We start from the raw sequence: 16,769 nt of genomic DNA, 5'->3' as shown, positions 1-16,769 counted from the left end.
GTATCATGTGACGTCACGGGCTATGAGGTGCAACGGTTTGTCACCAAGTGGGTCAATTTTACGAATTGTTTGAGAACAGAATGGATAAATAGTTTGGAGAATATATTTTGTTGTTAAATATCGTTATTAATTTATTATTTTATCTTCAGGTATAATTTTCCTCCTATAATAGGTGTACCTACTTTTAAACTATATACTAAATAATAGAGAAAGTACCGGTGAAGTTAGCTACAAATGAGGGAAAGTTTTGTATTTTTGGCAGTGTTGCCATGTCGTTTTAATAAATCACGAAAGAAACAAAAAAATAATAAAAAATGTTACTAAACATTCTGTTTTTAAAAGAAGTTTAATTAATTTAAATTTAATTTATCATAATTTAAATTAATTTTAATTTTTTAAGCTTTTAAATTCTTAAGTTTTTAAGGTACCTACCATTTCATTCCAAAATTATAGGAAAATAGCCATATAAAATTGAAATCTGCTGAACATCTGTTGCAATCTGGCAACTAGAATTTTGAAAGTTTTGACAGTATTGAAAAGTTTGGCCTAATCTACCAAAGGCCAATTATATTTTTTTTTGTAATAACTAACTGCAACTAATATCAAAAGAAACAAATATTCATTCGTTCGTGTTTTATATGAATTTAAAAAAATACCCGATTCCATAAAATAATATAATAAAAATGTACTGTTTCAAAGCATATTATATTTGAGGCATAAAACATACATATTAAGGACATGGCAATACTGCAAACGCAAATTTGACGGTTCATTTGTAGCTAACTTCACCGGCACTTTCTCTAATGTATTTAAATATGAAACAATAGAAAGTTTCAGATTAGTGGTTGAAAATATTATAAAAAAAGTGGCGAGTAAAATTGAAGTTTCTGATCAAAGTGTATTTAAGTTGATAAAGGAGTTTTTTATGAGAAGCCAAATACCCACCGTGGATAATGTTTTATAGAAGGAAAGTGCAAAATTTATAGACTTCTTATTTGTCAAATTAGCAGCGAGAACGGGTTTATTATAAATGCCTTCTGGGCATTTGAGTCGAATAAGTCTGGTGATTACCATGAAGAAATGCTCAGATCCAGAGACAGGTCAATCTTTTGAAAATTTCTAATATCTTACCAATATTAGAAGACAAATCTACCATTGTTCTTGACAACTTACCTTACCATTCTCGTCAAATAGAGAAAATACTAACAAGTGCATATAAAAAAAGCTATATCCAGAATTGGCTCCGTTCCAAAAATATAAAATTTGTTCAACATATATTAAACATACAGCTTCTTTCAATCGTAAAAAAAATATACAAATTTTTATGAAAAATACGTAATTGATGAAATGGCAAAAACCCAGAATAAACTGGTATTGAGACTTCCTCAGTATTACTGAGTTAAATTCCATAGAACTTATCTGGGCAAACATTAAAAATGATAGTGCAGGAAAAAACACTACCTTCAAATTTTCAGATGCCATAAATCTATTTTATAATCAATTACACCAGAAATATGAAAGAACTATATTTTACATGTTCAAGAAAAGGTAGAAAAGGAAATATGGCGGCTGGAAATATTATTGAAAAACATTTTGACCACTTGTTATAAATGTTGATGATAGTGACATATTATCCAGTTCATCAGCATACTGTTTAAAGTAGCAGAATCTTGATCTCTGCCATGTAAATACGCCGAACTCAACTCAAGCCTATCCTTTAGACCACAAAAAGGCAGTAACAGCAGCTAACACACTCCTACAGTTTTTCTAGCAGTAAGGAACACCACTAAGAATTCATTGTGACTGCGGTCGAGAATTTGAGAATGCTATACTCAAAGATCTATGCGAACTATATGACATAAAACTAACTTTTTCTAGTGTTAACCATCCACAGTCTAATGGATCTGTAGAAAAATTTTATGCTACACTCTCAGAAATGATTAGAACAATATTTCATATCGTTTGTGTAAACAATAAAACAAATTTCCATTGCATCAAAGTGATAATTGAAAAAAAAAAATGGTATAAAAACGTTTTGGAAGTTTGTTTGTGCTAAATCGGAAAAGTTTCTGAAAATTTGTTACGAAACATTTGTCTTCATCATCTTCAAAACAATGAGGCGAAAGAATTTAATGGGCACCTTTTTTATTTTTGCAAAAAAAATGCAGCTATTTTTTTTAAACTGTTTATTCAAATTTACAATAACAAATGTAGGTATTCTTCTTGTACTCTTCTTCTTTTTAGGTTCTTTAATTTTTTAATATCAGCGTTGTTCTTTTCAAATTTTGTAACTAAGAGCTTTTTCGTCCGCCCATGACTAACATCCATTCAAGATCCGTTATAATTTATGATTCGCTGAAACATATGCAAACAAATTATCATAAAATCATTTTTCCACGACCAATGAACGCAATAATAATTACAGAACCACTTTTAACAATACCGTTTATTTCAATGGAGGCTTCGGAACTTAGATTTTCCGTACTATTTCTGCGACTTTAAAACATTAATACCATCTTTGGGTTATAAGCTTTCATTCGATACGTCATTTGTCATTCTATATGTTCTAATAATGTTGCGTTTACGGACGGACATACAGACATGAAGGTTTTCACATTTTAATGTAAAATATGTGAAAAGTGTTATAACCTAACCTAACTCAACTTAACCGTACCCAACACAACCAAAACTTACCTAATCATCTAATCTCGCTCGCTCGCATAACCTAACTTAACCTACAGCTACAGTTTTCTACTACTTTGTGGCAAAAACCAGTAAGTTTCTGTAATATGATAAACAAATAGTAATTTTTGCAAAACTCTTGTTAAAACTTGGAGATATTTGTAAAAAAAGTTCATAATTTTCTTAAGATCTTGTAAAAACTTCAAATATTTCAATATTAAAGTTCTGCCAACTGTATTTTTCATAAAAAATAAATATAACTATGGCAACGCTGGCTGTATTGATTATATATCAAAACTAATCCCTTTTTAAATGGAAAATGCAGAAAAATGAATGTCGAGCGCCCAATAATATACATGGTACATTAATCACGAACAAAATCCGAATCCATTGTTTTACATTTCATGTTCCTAGAGCTCGTACCCTTCTACTAAACTACTACCAATTGTTCCGAAAAATATATAGTTTTTTTTTCAGATTTAATTGCCAATTTATACTCTCTGGTCATAAAAAATGGTGTACTCGTGTATTTATGGTGCTTTACAAGAATGTGCATTCTTTACTATAGAATACTAGTGATTGTGCACGTCGCCATGCAACGAGAGATCCAATCAATTGTCATCTATAGAGCCCTATACTCAATTTTTTCCTTCCTTCTATTTTAAGGCAAGGACTTAATATTTTAGTCTGTAAAACATTCATACTACTGCACTTCAATTTGTATCTGCCAAGAGCAGACATACGTAGTAGAGGAAGACCACCTACATGTTGGATTGACAATATCAGGCATATCACCAAAGAGCACAAAATCGTGTAGAATGGAGGAGTTTCAGGGAGGCCTATGTCCAGCAGTGGACGTGATAAATAAAGGCTGGATGATGATGAAAACTTTCATAACATCAAGTGACTTTCGGAGAATCTATGTACAAAAACCAGCTTAGCTCTTTTTTTGCAAGTCATTTGTTGAGTAAGCTCGAGTTTTGTACTATATTTTTTACATATCACCACATTCGCAGCCAATATTTTAGGAGCAACAAACTTCAAAAAGAAATAAAAAATAAATTTTTAAAATAATAAACTTCTAACATATCATCCTAGCCTTTCATTTTTTTGAGCAGCAAAATATAAAATATATTTTAATACTTACAATTTCAGTGAATTTTCCAAATCAAAGTAAACCACTGTTATTCAGTAATAGTGCAGCTTTCCGTCTTTCCTTTGATTGATTATGTCCAATAATAGGTTTCTTAATCATACCATTTAATACTTTCCTTGAACTATCTTCTACAAGACCATTTGCATCGGACAAAGTGGTTTTTCTTGTTGTAGGTTTGAACTGCATTACTAAAAATAAAATTAGACCAAGGTAATGAGAATTTATCAAGAAAGTCGCTGAAACTACTCTCTAGTAATGGTTCTACATGAGTAATCCAAAATGCGTTTGTTTATTTGTATTTATTAACAATTTGTCAAGGTGAAAAATCTATAGGTTAAAACCATTATATTTGATCATAAACTACTTTCATTCTTGCGTCAAAAGAAAGCTTTTGTAAAGGACAAGATGTGATAAAAGTTTCAAATCGATTCGTTTAATAGTTTTTATACAATTAAAATTGTTTATACAAAATTTACGACAATTAACAAGTTGCGTAAAAAACGCGCCAAATTTATATCTTGCGTGAATTGTGGTAAGTCTTACATTAACAAAGATTTAATAAAAAAACTCACCAGATCCAAAAACAGTGCAGCATGTTGTAAAAGCAGATGGATCTTGTATTTTCACTAAAGTCTTATACAAAGCCTCCAAACCAACCCTTGTTTCTGTCGATGATTTCTCTATAAAACCATCAATTATATTATTAATGTCAGATAGAACAGATTTAGCTGCCTCTCTATCATCACTGACTGGGATAAACTTTGTAATATCTTTGTCCACAATGATAGTTTCCACTACATTTTCATCTTGCACGATAGTTTCCTCTGGGTCGTTGCTTATTTCTATTACAAATTCCTTATATTCGTTATCAGTTTGTATGAAATTTTCATCAGAATCACCTTCAAATTTTATCAAATATTCTTCATTGTCAGTATCATTTTGCATTAAGTAGTCATCTGGATCGCTTTCGACTGTCATTAAATCTTCATATGCTTCAAATTCATGGCCTAAATTTTCGTTAAGATCGTCTTCATCCTGTGTATCTGATGCTTCGTCTGAGCTTGAACTAAAATTAATAAAAATACTTGTTCGAGATATATTTACAATTTGGACAATTTATTTTACTATGTCATACTTGCTGTGTTTTGTTTAATATACATTTTAACCAATTATAATCTGTAATTTATAATGTTGCTTGTGTGAGTCCATTTCAAAAGGTAAAAGAAATAATAAATTAGACTTACTCACAATCAATTTAATTTAACTATCCAGACGACCGGTTTCGCTTTCTACAATATGCAAAGCATGACCTGAAGATGCTTTGCATATTGTAGAAAGCGAAACCAGTCGTCTGGATAGTTAAATTAAATTGATTGTGAGTAAGTCTAATTTATTATGTCTTTTACCTTTAGCTTAATATCCTTGGCGATCTATTTCTACTACTACTGCAGCTATTTCAAGTCTCGGCAACGTACTGATATTTCAGTCATTTTAAGGTAAACAGACTTGCTTTAATTAATTTCTGGTGGGAAAATTTTATGACAGTATTATTGCATAAATACCTACTAGTTCTCTTTTGAAAGATAGTGCATCAATACTGCACTTCATCTTGTCATTACTATCATTTTTATCAACTGTTTCATTGATATACTATTTAAGAATTTGCCTACCCTATACCAATTTTTTTTTCTAAACATTCATAGTGACATTTTATTAAACAACCTCAAAAGAAAAGAAAAAAAAATGTTAAAATGGATTAATCTACTCACCCAATAGGATAATCGCGTTTATGTAACACTTTAATATATTCCGCATACTTCCCTTCGACATTATTCGATGTAGCTTTTTTTCTAAAACGGTTTTTATATAAATAGTAGCAATCTTCATATGTAGGACAATACCGTCTGTCAACCAGCATCTCTTCATAATTTTCATTGTTTAACTGTATATCATCCTTAATTGCCTTCAGTGCAGAAATGGGGGAATGACCATTTTGGAACAGGTCAACTAGTCTTGCTCTAACTTCTGGACTTACTTTTCTAAACTTAAGAGAATCATAGCTGGTCAAATCATGGTTATGTGTAGCGAAGAAAGTGATTTCGCATGGCATCTTACACAACAACGCATGTCTTTCCTTGTCTTTTCCCCGGAACCGAGACTTTATTGCATGCAACACCACTGTCAACCGTGAAGGACAATTGGTATTTTTAGTGGTAGAACGACTGATCACTGTTGGGTTGTGGACATTTTTGTGTCTTGTTTTATGCTGGCAGACCAACCTCTGTTTGAAATTAATGTATTTGCCAGCTGTTCTCATAGTTGCATAGATGGAATAAGTAGTTTTATTGGACTCCTGTAATTCTGCAAGCCATTTTCTGATTTCCTCAACATTGTGGGCATCTATTAAGAATTTTAAATAGAGCTGTGGTGAAGTTTCTTTGTCAATCAACTTTGCTTCTAAGATGTAGGTTTCCCAGAATGGTAATAGTTCCTGGAAATATATAATTATTATTATTGAATACTAAATTATTCTAATCTAGTGAAAAATAAGAAAAAATGACAATACGATAGACAAAATCGCAAATTAACTCATGCATATGCATGAGCATATGCATACAATAGTTTAAATTATCAAGACAGTTTATAACTTTACAAACTTGACTGTCAACTTAAATGTACAGCTTTAACTTGTTCCACTTATTTTTGCATCTCAGTTCTCATTATGTTGTTTAAATCAGGTGAAGTGTCCTTAGATATTTATATCTTCATAAATACCTTCCAGAATGGGATTGGGTCCACCAGTAAACTGCTCTACTGGAGTCTTGAGCTATGCTGATCAGCTGTGGTTTTAGTTTTTTTGCAATTTTAACTTCCAATTTTATAGACTTATGGTATATATGAGAAATATACTAAAAGTAAATGAATTGAATAATTGTTTCTAGCCTAGGAAATATTTATTTAAGACAGTCTAAAATAATAAACTTAGTTGATTTTTCTGTGTATATTCAACAGATTCAAATGGCAATAACTAACCATAATACACCTTCTTCATAACAATTATTAGGAAGTAAAATAATAATTGGAAGTCTACCTCAATTTAGAATCACCCTAATGTGAAAGCAAGTTGAACATTTGTCTCCTGTTTTTTACAGTTTACTCATTTAATGGTGTATATAAAGCTTCTAGACTTTGTAATTAATTTTTTTACTTACCGTCAATTCCGAAATAGTGACATCTTTATCACAGGCACTTTTGTTTAAAATGTGGCTCATGCTTAACCAAATTAAAAATAAATAGTTTTTTCAATGATCAAAATTAAATCAAAAATTTGTAATCCCAATCCTGATCCTGATTGGATGGCTCATAAATAAGGGGTAAAATGGGGGTAAATGCGATACACAGTACATAGCCCTCTAGCAAGGTAGGTCTCATAGGAAGATTTCGGAGAGAGTTTCTAGCGCCAAATGCGGACGGGCCGAAACTAAGTTCATTTGGCGGTAAAAATTCAAAACGTAAGTTCTGAATTTTAGACGGCAAATTCAAAAAATATGCTCTAAATTTTAGGCCACAAAATTAAAAAAGTATGCTCCCAAACACCTTCATATTTAAATATGAATTAGAAAATGAACAAATAGATGACTTGGACTGGACAATATGTTAAATTTTATTTGCCACAAAACAATTAACTACTGTCGTACGTAGGCTGTCATCTCAAATGACAACTAACGTCAGGCTTTACGTCATATTCAATTGAAAAAATTTAATGTTTACTTCATTCGTGTTTCCCACAGTGACAAGAGGTGCATATTGTATCTGTAACTTATATTTAAATAGAAGTAAAAGTAATATTCTTATTAGAAAAATGGGTGAGACAAATACAGATTTGTATTATGATACTGTCATGAAGCTTGTTAAAGAAGCGGGAAAGGTAAGAATTAAAAAAATATTTTTATTTTGTCTGTTTTTGATTTCTTTTAAAATAAATTACAAGGATTGAGATAATTAATTTTTTTGTCGTAACTAGATACATTAGAATCCCTTTTCAGTTAGCTTTTAAGTAACAATAGCAACTGGCAAACCATTAAAGAATAATGTTACACATAAATTTCTTAAATCAAATTAGTGGTCGATAAATATTTAACCGCCTTGTCTAATGAGTTGCAGGTGAAGTATTATTTATCTCCATTATTTGCTATAAGTGTACCCTCAAGGTCAACGCATTTTTTATACTATTAAAGTAAATAGAGAAATTTCTAATCTAAATTAGATAATATTATATGTCATTAATTTTAAAAGAGTATGATTATATTTAACAACTTATCTTTTTGAAAAAACATCCTGTAGACACCGATGATATCAAATAGTAAACAATAATTCTACAAACCACATAAATTCCTTCGCCACAATATTTTTCAATTTTCGGCATGATTTCCATTAATTTTTTTGAAAGTTATTTTAGAGTTCCTTCATTGTATGTATCTTTTAAATTCCAAATTCCTATCTTTAACTTCTTCTGGTAATTTTTTCCTTCTTTAAACTTTTACCTTTTTTATCTTTTTACCTTTTTCTTTGCCTAATAATTGGCTTACTCAGTTTCTAGCATATGATTACTGTCGTTCCATTTCCAGGTCTTTCCACATGACCGGTTTTCTGTTCTTGTTTCGTTAAATAATTATTTATGACTATTCTTTCAGTCAGTATATCATTTAATCTATAGTTTTTTACCAACCATATTTTCAAGTTCTCTCATGCACATATTTCCCCTTAGTTTAACTGTGTTCTTCACTTTTACTTGTATCTGTAAATTTTTATTGAAGAAAATTCCCATTGCTTCACTTAATGTGTTAGTAACATCGATTATATTGATGGTTAGGACCTGAACTATGATAATCTACACCCTATAGGATTTCCCCCAAATTTCTAGTATATTCTCTTCTTGTTCTAGTTTACCCTGAATTCCATCATTTTCTTTTTTGAACCCTTTAATATCATTTTTCAGAGCTATAATTTCTTTACATAAGCTCTGAACCTTCTGCTGGGTTCATTTATAGAGATAAAAAAAATGTCCTATCTTTTAAGTAGGGCCAAACAATACATTTTCACGACATTTTATTGAAATCGATTCAGTAGTTTCAGAGATTAGTGTAACAAACATCGTGACATCATTAGATTTTATTATACAGATCACTACATTGTTTTATTGACCATACAACACAATGGCAATCGCTGTGACCTGTTACACGTGTTCACCTCTATATTCATTTCACAGTAGGTACAAAATAATTAATAAAATGCCTATTACGTTGTATACCGTCCAATAAAAAGTGCAACTTGTAATATGGTACTTTCAGGGTCATTCGATATGCGTAGTAATTGATTTACTTATTGTTGCTTTCGAAAATAGACCCTCACCAAGTGGTACAACAGTTAAAAATACCATTAAACATTTTTAAACTTCGGGATGTGTAAACAGTTGTAAAAAGTGCCATGAAGGTAATGAACCATGTGTTAGACCTGTCGATGAGGAGCATCAAAAAGGGATATTGGTATTTGTGCTTTTGTGGAAGCTAGTGAACCCTGCAATAGTGTACAAATTGCTAGGGAAGTTAACGTGAATGCTCGAACTGTCCATTGAGTTCTCAAAAGGAATGGGTATCACTGTTTTAAGATACAATTAACACAAGAACTGTTTCCAGCAGAATCCATTCGTTGCAAGGTATTATTCTCGGAAAAATAAGCACCTCAGTGTTGCAGTGCGAACGCAGCATCCCCAAAAGTTAAATGTTTGGACTGGGATGTTAGGCGATCATATTGTCGGTCCATTTTTTATCGATGGAACCCTAAACGGCAGTTTGACGCCTTCCCGTTCATGTTCAGGAGGTTTATTTCCAACAGGATGGGTGTTCGGCTCACAACTCTAGAGCAACTATTGACTTACTCAATCAAACGTTTCCTAATCAACTGATAAGTACACGTAGTACAATTAAATGGCCCGCTAGTTCCTGTGACTTACCGCCTAACGATTTCTTTTTTTTGGGATTTTCTCAAAGAAAACATTTATAGGCATCAGTTTGAAAGGGCCACAAACCTAGTCGAATTAACGGCAAAAATACTTCATATCTCTGCAAGCATTATACCACCAATACTCCAAAATATGAGGAGAAATCTGTACGACAGATTTGGTTACTCTTTAACACAAGGAGGTGGAATATTTTAGCCCTTAATTAATTAATCTGCTTTCCTAATTTTTATTTTTTGTTAGGTACATTTTACGAAATTTGTAGATTCTTAATTAGGTAGTATTTTTTATGTTTAAGTTTGGAAGAATTTTATTGTTTTTTTTTACTAAAAAGTACAAACGATTCTTATTCTGATTTTTTTTTCTTTCTTGTCTTATTGTTACAAGCTTTGTCCATAAAATTTGTACAATTTTCAGTGACAATAAAGCATATTACTTACTTACTTACTTATTTATGTGTATTGCTATTAAGGCTAAAAAATAACCAAAAAATTAGTTTTAGAGCATTATAATAAATATACTCTAGAGATGGGATTGCAATAAATCTTAATTCCTATGGTCAACAAAACAATGCCGTTATATGTATAACGATTTTGTGCTTATACTGTTAATACTGCATTGATCTTGTATACATCAGCGTTGGATACCTTTGTAAAAAATTATAAAAAATACGGCTCAATAGATAGGTAGATAAATATGTATCTTTATTTTTAGATGATTAACGAAAAAGTACATAACCGAAGCAAAAAAGTAGAACAAAAATCCAGCGACATCGATTTAGTCACAGAAACTGACCAAGCAGTTGAAAAGTTACTTATCGACGGTTTATCCAAAGCATTCAAAGACCACAAATTCATAGGAGAAGAATCAGTAGCTTCCGGAACACCAGTTAAATTGACAGACGCTCCAACGTGGATAATAGATCCGATTGACGGAACACTGAATTTTGTTCACGCTTTTCCACATTCGTGCATTTCCATCGCCCTTTTTATCAATCAGAAACCAGAAATAGGTATAATTTTCAATCCCATGTTAAACCAAATGTTCACAGCTAGACGTGGAAAGGGGGCTTTTTATAATGGCGAGCGCATAAATGTCTCTAACACTAAGGCATTGAGCGACGCATTGATTATGTTTGAATGCGGTACTGCTAGGGATGCCGAAAAGATGAAGACTGTTAACGAAAATTATTTTAAACTGTTACCAAAAGTTCATGGGTAAGTATTAGAGTTATATAGTTCTTTTCGCGACTTTTTTTCAGTGCCATATTTATTTCTAATACATGTGGTAGATAGTGACAAAAAATTTGTCACTATCCTTGATTATTTCGTACTCTCTTCTTTTTCTTTTACTACTCTGTCCGATTATCGAACGGTGGCGATCATATTGGCAATAATATCTTTGTTTACACCGCAAAGACAAAGGTGATGGTCGTCAGTAAAACGCCAATACAACCGGAAGTGGTAACAGCTTATGGTGAACAACTGGAGAGAACTAACAGTATCACTTACCTTGATTGTAATCTAAATGAGAACTGGGACATGAACAAAGAAATTAGAATACGGGTAGAGAAGGCCAGAGCTGCATTCTTTAAGATGAAGAAACTGTTATGTGGAAACAATATTACTTTAAGTCTGAAAATTAGATTAGTGAGATGTTATGTGTTCTCTACTCTTTTGTATAAGTTGGGTAGATAGAGTTCGTAACGAAGCTGTTTTGCATCGGATGGGAAAAGTTACGGAAGTCGTCAAAACAGTTAAAAATCGCAAACTTGAATATTTTGGCCATGTTATGCGCCACCCAGAGAGATATAATATACTCCATTTAATAATACAAGGCAAGGTAGACGGAAGAAGAGGGCTAGGTCGAAGAAGAACGTCATGGCTTAGAAACCTGAGAGATTGGTTTAACAGATCCTCTGCATCTCTTTTCCGAGCTGCCGTCAACAAAATTACTATAGCCAATTTGATAGCCAACGCTCGATAATCGAGCTCGGCACATGAAGAAGAAGATTTCTTTATTCATTCTTCTCAGAACCTCTTTGTTTGTGACATGTTCTGTGCACGATATTTTCAGAATTCTTCTATACACCCACAGCTCGAATAAAGTCGAAAAACCATAGCACCTCCCCAATCTAACTCTTAGTTCCAATTTTAAATCCCTTGTACCTTTATTCCAGCTGTTTCACTTTCAAGAGCTTTTTTCACGATCTCTTCGGAGTAGGCATTAAAAAGAATTGGCGACAATACGCATCCCTGTCTCACTCCACGTCTAATTTCAATTTCTTCTGACAGCAGTTCGTTAACACGTACTTTTGCGCGCTGTTTATAGGATAAATTTGATATGATCCTGAGGTCGTTGTAGTCAATCTTCTTTGATTTAAACTATAACTGAACTAATTTGGTTTGGTTCAAGAGTGTCACTAAAACATCAATGTGCTTCTCATCTAGAATTTTTAGGATTTCTATAGGAAGCATGTCATGTACAGGGCCTTTCCCACTCTTCATTGTTTTTAGTGCATGTAATATTTCTTCTTTTGTAACCTATTTCTTCTGACATAAGTTCTATGTGCTTCAGATCTCCTCTTTCATAATCGAACTGTTCGTCAATATATTCTACTCATCTTTGTACTTTCTCGTCCGTCTGTGTTATAGTAGTCCCGTGTCTATCCAGAAGTGCACCAGTGGGATTTTGTTTTCTTAGTCCTGCCAGTTCTTTAACATTCTTGTGTAGGTTAAACAGATCATATGTATTTCCACTGCTTCAGTAATATTCTGACCAATTCGTATGTTTGCATATTGATGCGAATACAAATTTTTTGTAATATGTTGGTCTTGGTCATCAATTCCCACCTTTTGCAAGACACCTATCAGTTTGTCGTGTGTAACCCGGTCAAAGACCTCTTCGAAGTCGATAAAACACATATATACTGATTGTCCGATATCCCTCCATCTTTGAACCAGAACCTGCAAACTGAATCATGCTTCTCTGGTTCCAAGGTTGTTTCTGAAACCAAATTTCGTCCCTCACCTGTCGAATCGTGTGAATTTTCGAATTAGAAATAATTATAACCTAGTAACAATTAATTTATTTCGCATTTTAATGTGGTCATTATATTCTTTTTTTTTTAAAACAAGTTTACTAGTATGTTTTCCATTTTTACCCTGCTATTTTTATTCAGTGTACTAGCGTAAATTTCTGAAAAATATTTTGTTTTAGATTTAGATCACTCGGCTCTGCTGCTCTTAACTTCGCGATGGTAGCGACAGGAGGAGCTGACGCGTACTTCGAGTTTGGCATCCACGTTTGGGACATGGCGGCCGGTATATTGATCGTACGGGAAGCTGGTGGTGTAGTCATAGATCCGTCAGGAGGCGATTTAAAAATACTTTCTAGACGAGCGCTGGTTGCGAGTACTCAAGAGCTCGCCGAAAAATTGGCACAGCAGGTGGTGTCGACTTATTATCCTACACCTGATGATAGTTAAGATGGGTCTGGACTGTGAGAATCCAAAGAGAGTTACCTAGTTGTGATAATTGTGTAGAATAAATGTTAAAAGTGAAAAAATAAAAGAATAGATGGATGTTTTTATTAAATGTACTTATATCAATGTAAACCTGTTGTTTTTCTGACGGTCCCGCATATTTTACAGAAATAATTCTTTAAAATAATTAAGTGTTAGCAGACATTTCAGTACGTGTAAGACAAGGAGGATACTAGAAGGAATACCAAGGAAAAGTAATATTAATATTTAAGCTAACCTAAATATTATGATATGATATTGATAGACAACTCGAACTACTAACGAGGGCATCGTTGGTTGCCTATGGTATTTTTAAAGAAGACACAAAACTGACTAATATGAAAAAATATTATCAACATTCAAAACTATTGCCGGATATTTCTGTAGGGGAGAGAGTAATTAATGTATATCTCCTACTCACTGGAGTTCAGCATCTGTCGCTGACATTAAACCACAAACCATACATCTTTAACAATAGCCAAGATCATTTCTTATAAAAACTCCAGATGGCGTTCATTAGACAGCATGTATTAAAAAGAAATCCTTCCCAAAGGGTAATTATTGTTTTGGTTGACACTTTACTATGGGTTATAATTTTCCCTGTTATACAATTACAAATATATTCTTCATAGACAGCAGCGATATATCCGCGTTTTTATCACAGAAAAATTTTAAATTTTAAAATCAGAAAATATTAACTATAAATTAAAATTGTATAATAGAATAATACGCTATATTCCTATTACCTGGAGGTTGGTTGTGAAATAAAACAAACCTTGTATGTCAATAAGTTTATTTTTGTAAATATCCTCATATTTATATATTTACAATCTCAAATATATATATGAAATTAACGATTAGTTTTTTTAAAGCAATAAATGTTAAAAATAACTATATGAACATTTATATATAAAAGAGAGAACCTTTTACTGAACAATATATAAATATATATTGAGCAAAGGTGATAAATATGATGTATATATAATATATATTTTCGTTTTGAGTTAATTTGATGTGTAGAGTGTCGCAAAAATATCCCTCTTACCAATTCCTTCCTACGTCATCCATAACCATATTGAATCATATAACCATAAAATCTATCGAATTGAATTATAAATCCAACTCAATTTAATAATTACTTAGGATAATTTCTACCACAATAAGTACTTAGGACCACAAATTTTGTTTTGACAATAAAATTAATATAAGTAGTTTGAAATTTTTCTAGGTCTCAATAGATGGTGCTACATGAGAACAAATTACTTTTGATAGCTGTCATCCAACAATTAATTTTTTTAAATTCACTGAAAGCAACATAAAAGCAGCAACTTTTTTGAAAAATAAAAAAAGTCAAAGCTTTTTACATGAGCAGACTTCTGACAGGATAATTAATCCCCAAACTGTCATCTATATGTTCTTTCAAAAATTGTATATTATTTAAAAACTGCTATAACAGATTTGAGTTGTAGTTTTAGTAACACAATAAGTACATTCAATTAAAACAATTATATTTAAAACCTTTTTAAATTAATTCTTTGGGATAGCTTACTGAGTTTCGCCAAATGTATGCAACCTACATTTCTTCGCTGCAATGTTATATGCATATGTAGTTATAGTGCAACAATCCACTTCCTGTATTTTTTTGTCAGATAATTATGACCAGAGAATCTGAGAAACGTATTAAAAATATTTTTACTTGTATTTTGACAATTTGGTACAGAAAAACAGTGATTTTATATTCGATTTGATCTCTGCAAATAAATAATTTTTACCAAGTTGCATAATTCGACAAGGTATACTCTGCTACAATGTAGTCGTCAAAAGTGAATTTTTATTTGTTATTTTTTAAATATTAATTCAATATGTACAAGGCTAAATGAACAAATGCCTTTGAAGCTCATAATTCACTTGTTGACACTGGATCGCAATAGTGGTATTTCCAATCTATAGATAGGAAGTATTCATTTTAATATCTACTTTTTATGCATTAGAAAATAAATATTTTAAAACATAAACCTACCGTGTCAAAATGATCTGATACTGCAGATTTTCGATGACGTAGGTCGGAATTAGTAAGAAAACTACTATGTATTTTTAAAACATCGCTTGTACTTCAATTACTTACTGCAAATAATAGATACAGGATGCTTATTTATTAACTGTGAATGAAGTCCTTCTGAAAAATTTTATACCTATACATAAAACTTACAGAATGTATTAGGGACTTTCCATTTCAAATTGGACTTCTTCGTTAATTAGTTGCAAAATTTCATATGTAACTTTTCATTATTTTTGGAACAAATTACATGTCAATAAAGATAATAATCAATAAAAAAACTTACAGAAACATTATAAACAAATTATATAACAATAAACTTGGCTTCATTAAGGTCCAGTTTTGAATTTTATATTATTAACAACACTACCAACGTTATTTCGCTATATTATTAACAACACTACCAACGTTAAGTCAATATTTTTGATTGAAATTAAAGATTCCATAATACAACTTTAAACAAAAACCTAGTGAAATCTTAAATTCAAACAGAATCATGACAGGTAAGTACGGCCTGTAAAAAATTGCCTATGACCTAGATAAGCAGTTCTGCCAATACCAATACAGAAACGTTTAAAGTAGTCGATGATGAATTTAGAATCGATTTTGTACTTACTGATAAACAATATCATTTAAAATTGAAAGTAGATACAAAATACAAAAAAGTAAAATAAACTGATAATGATTTAAGTATTATATTTGTCAATAAAATAATAAATTTGTACTCAAAGGTTGTCCAATGTGAGATGTACAGCCCCAGTGTTACCACCTTAAATTAATTAGTTTGTTTCTCCAGTTATAACTTTTTTTGCGACACTCTGATGTTACGATGAATAATTTCTAGCTCTACTATAAGAGAGATATGAAAAAATAGTGATAAGATTGTGGAAAAATGATAATAACTGATCAAACTCTTTCCTTCTCCGTTTTCATATACAAGAAGGGTCAAAAATATAAAATATTTTTAAATCTCCTAAAAATATAAAATATTTTCGTTCTCCTATACCCAAAATAATGTATTTAATATTGCAAGTATCACCTGCTGCTAGTCTTCGTTCTTCGGCACTCTTGGATAAAGCTGGAAAGAAGAAAGGACGATTAGAATAATTGTAAAATCGGCTAAAAATTGAATATAACTAGTTGTAAGGTATAGTAGAAAATCGTGTCTGGTGTTCTGGATCGACGGAGTTAGAAGTGAGAAGGTTGTTAGACAGCTAAAGCACAGAATAAATAACAATCAGAATGCCCACTCTCAGATGCCGTCTGAAGAGTGTCAGCATGCGATCGCCATATTTAAAACTGAAAACACAGGTTCGGATTGAGAAATTTGTGA

General features: G+C 31.7%; 3 protein-coding genes across 6 annotated transcripts in view; 1 reads left to right on the top strand and 2 right to left on the bottom strand.

Annotated features, from left to right (window-relative positions):
• Positions 1-2,181: 2,181 nt before the first annotated feature.
• Positions 2,182-7,234, bottom strand: LOC140444155 (uncharacterized). The gene is made up of 5 exons (XM_072535843.1): positions 7,051-7,234; positions 5,608-6,329; positions 4,411-4,904; positions 3,830-4,026; positions 2,182-2,355 (listed from the first exon to the last, which is right to left on the bottom strand). The coding sequence occupies exons 1-4, from the start codon at positions 7,108-7,110 to the stop codon at positions 3,851-3,853; spliced, it is 1,452 nt and encodes a 483-aa protein (XP_072391944.1). The 5' UTR covers positions 7,111-7,234; the 3' UTR covers positions 2,182-2,355; positions 3,830-3,850.
• A 359-nt stretch (positions 7,235-7,593) lies between these two features.
• On the top strand, positions 7,594-16,408 carry LOC140444154 (inositol monophosphatase 1). The gene is made up of 3 exons (XM_072535842.1): positions 7,594-7,766; positions 10,572-11,074; positions 13,077-16,408. The coding sequence occupies exons 1-3, from the start codon at positions 7,602-7,604 to the stop codon at positions 13,342-13,344; spliced, it is 936 nt and encodes a 311-aa protein (XP_072391943.1). The 5' UTR covers positions 7,594-7,601; the 3' UTR covers positions 13,345-16,408.
• Positions 14,573-16,769, bottom strand: part of ASPP (Ankyrin-repeat, SH3-domain, and Proline-rich-region containing Protein) — a 594,470-nt gene continuing 592,273 nt past the window's right edge. For all 4 annotated transcript variants that reach the window (XM_072535838.1, XM_072535839.1, XM_072535840.1 and 1 more), the window contains one exon: positions 14,573-16,514. In XM_072535838.1, the coding sequence (XP_072391939.1) occupies positions 16,482-16,514 (33 nt within the window). In that variant the 3' untranslated portion in view covers positions 14,573-16,481. The remainder of the gene's footprint in view (positions 16,515-16,769) is intronic.

This window comes from Diabrotica undecimpunctata, chromosome 6 (assembly GCF_040954645.1).
Source record: "Diabrotica undecimpunctata isolate CICGRU chromosome 6, icDiaUnde3, whole genome shotgun sequence".
NCBI lineage: Eukaryota > Metazoa > Arthropoda > Insecta > Coleoptera > Chrysomelidae > Diabrotica > Diabrotica undecimpunctata.
Note: the sequence above shows the minus strand (reverse complement) of the source record. Positions and strands in the feature narration are given on the sequence as shown.

Bases quoted from the DNA above. Each gene is read 5' to 3' on its own strand.
- LOC140444155 (XM_072535843.1), bottom strand. From the start codon at position 7,110: ATGAGCCACATTTTAAACAAAAGTGCCTGTGATAAAGATGTCACTATT. The intron at 6,330-7,050 runs GTAAGTAAAAAA...ATATATTTCCAG, and splicing joins TCACTATTTCGGAATTGACG to GAACTATTACCATTCTGGGA. The intron at 4,905-5,607 runs GTGAGTAGATTA...TATTAATTTTAG, and splicing joins AAACGCGATTATCCTATTGG to TTCAAGCTCAGACGAAGCAT.
- LOC140444154 (XM_072535842.1), top strand. From the start codon at position 7,602: ATGTTTACTTCATTCGTGTTTCCCACAGTGACAAGAGGTGCATATTGT. The intron at 7,767-10,571 runs GTAAGAATTAAA...CTTTATTTTTAG, and splicing joins TTGTTAAAGAAGCGGGAAAG to ATGATTAACGAAAAAGTACA. The intron at 11,075-13,076 runs GTAAGTATTAGA...ATTTTGTTTTAG, and splicing joins CTGTTACCAAAAGTTCATGG to ATTTAGATCACTCGGCTCTG.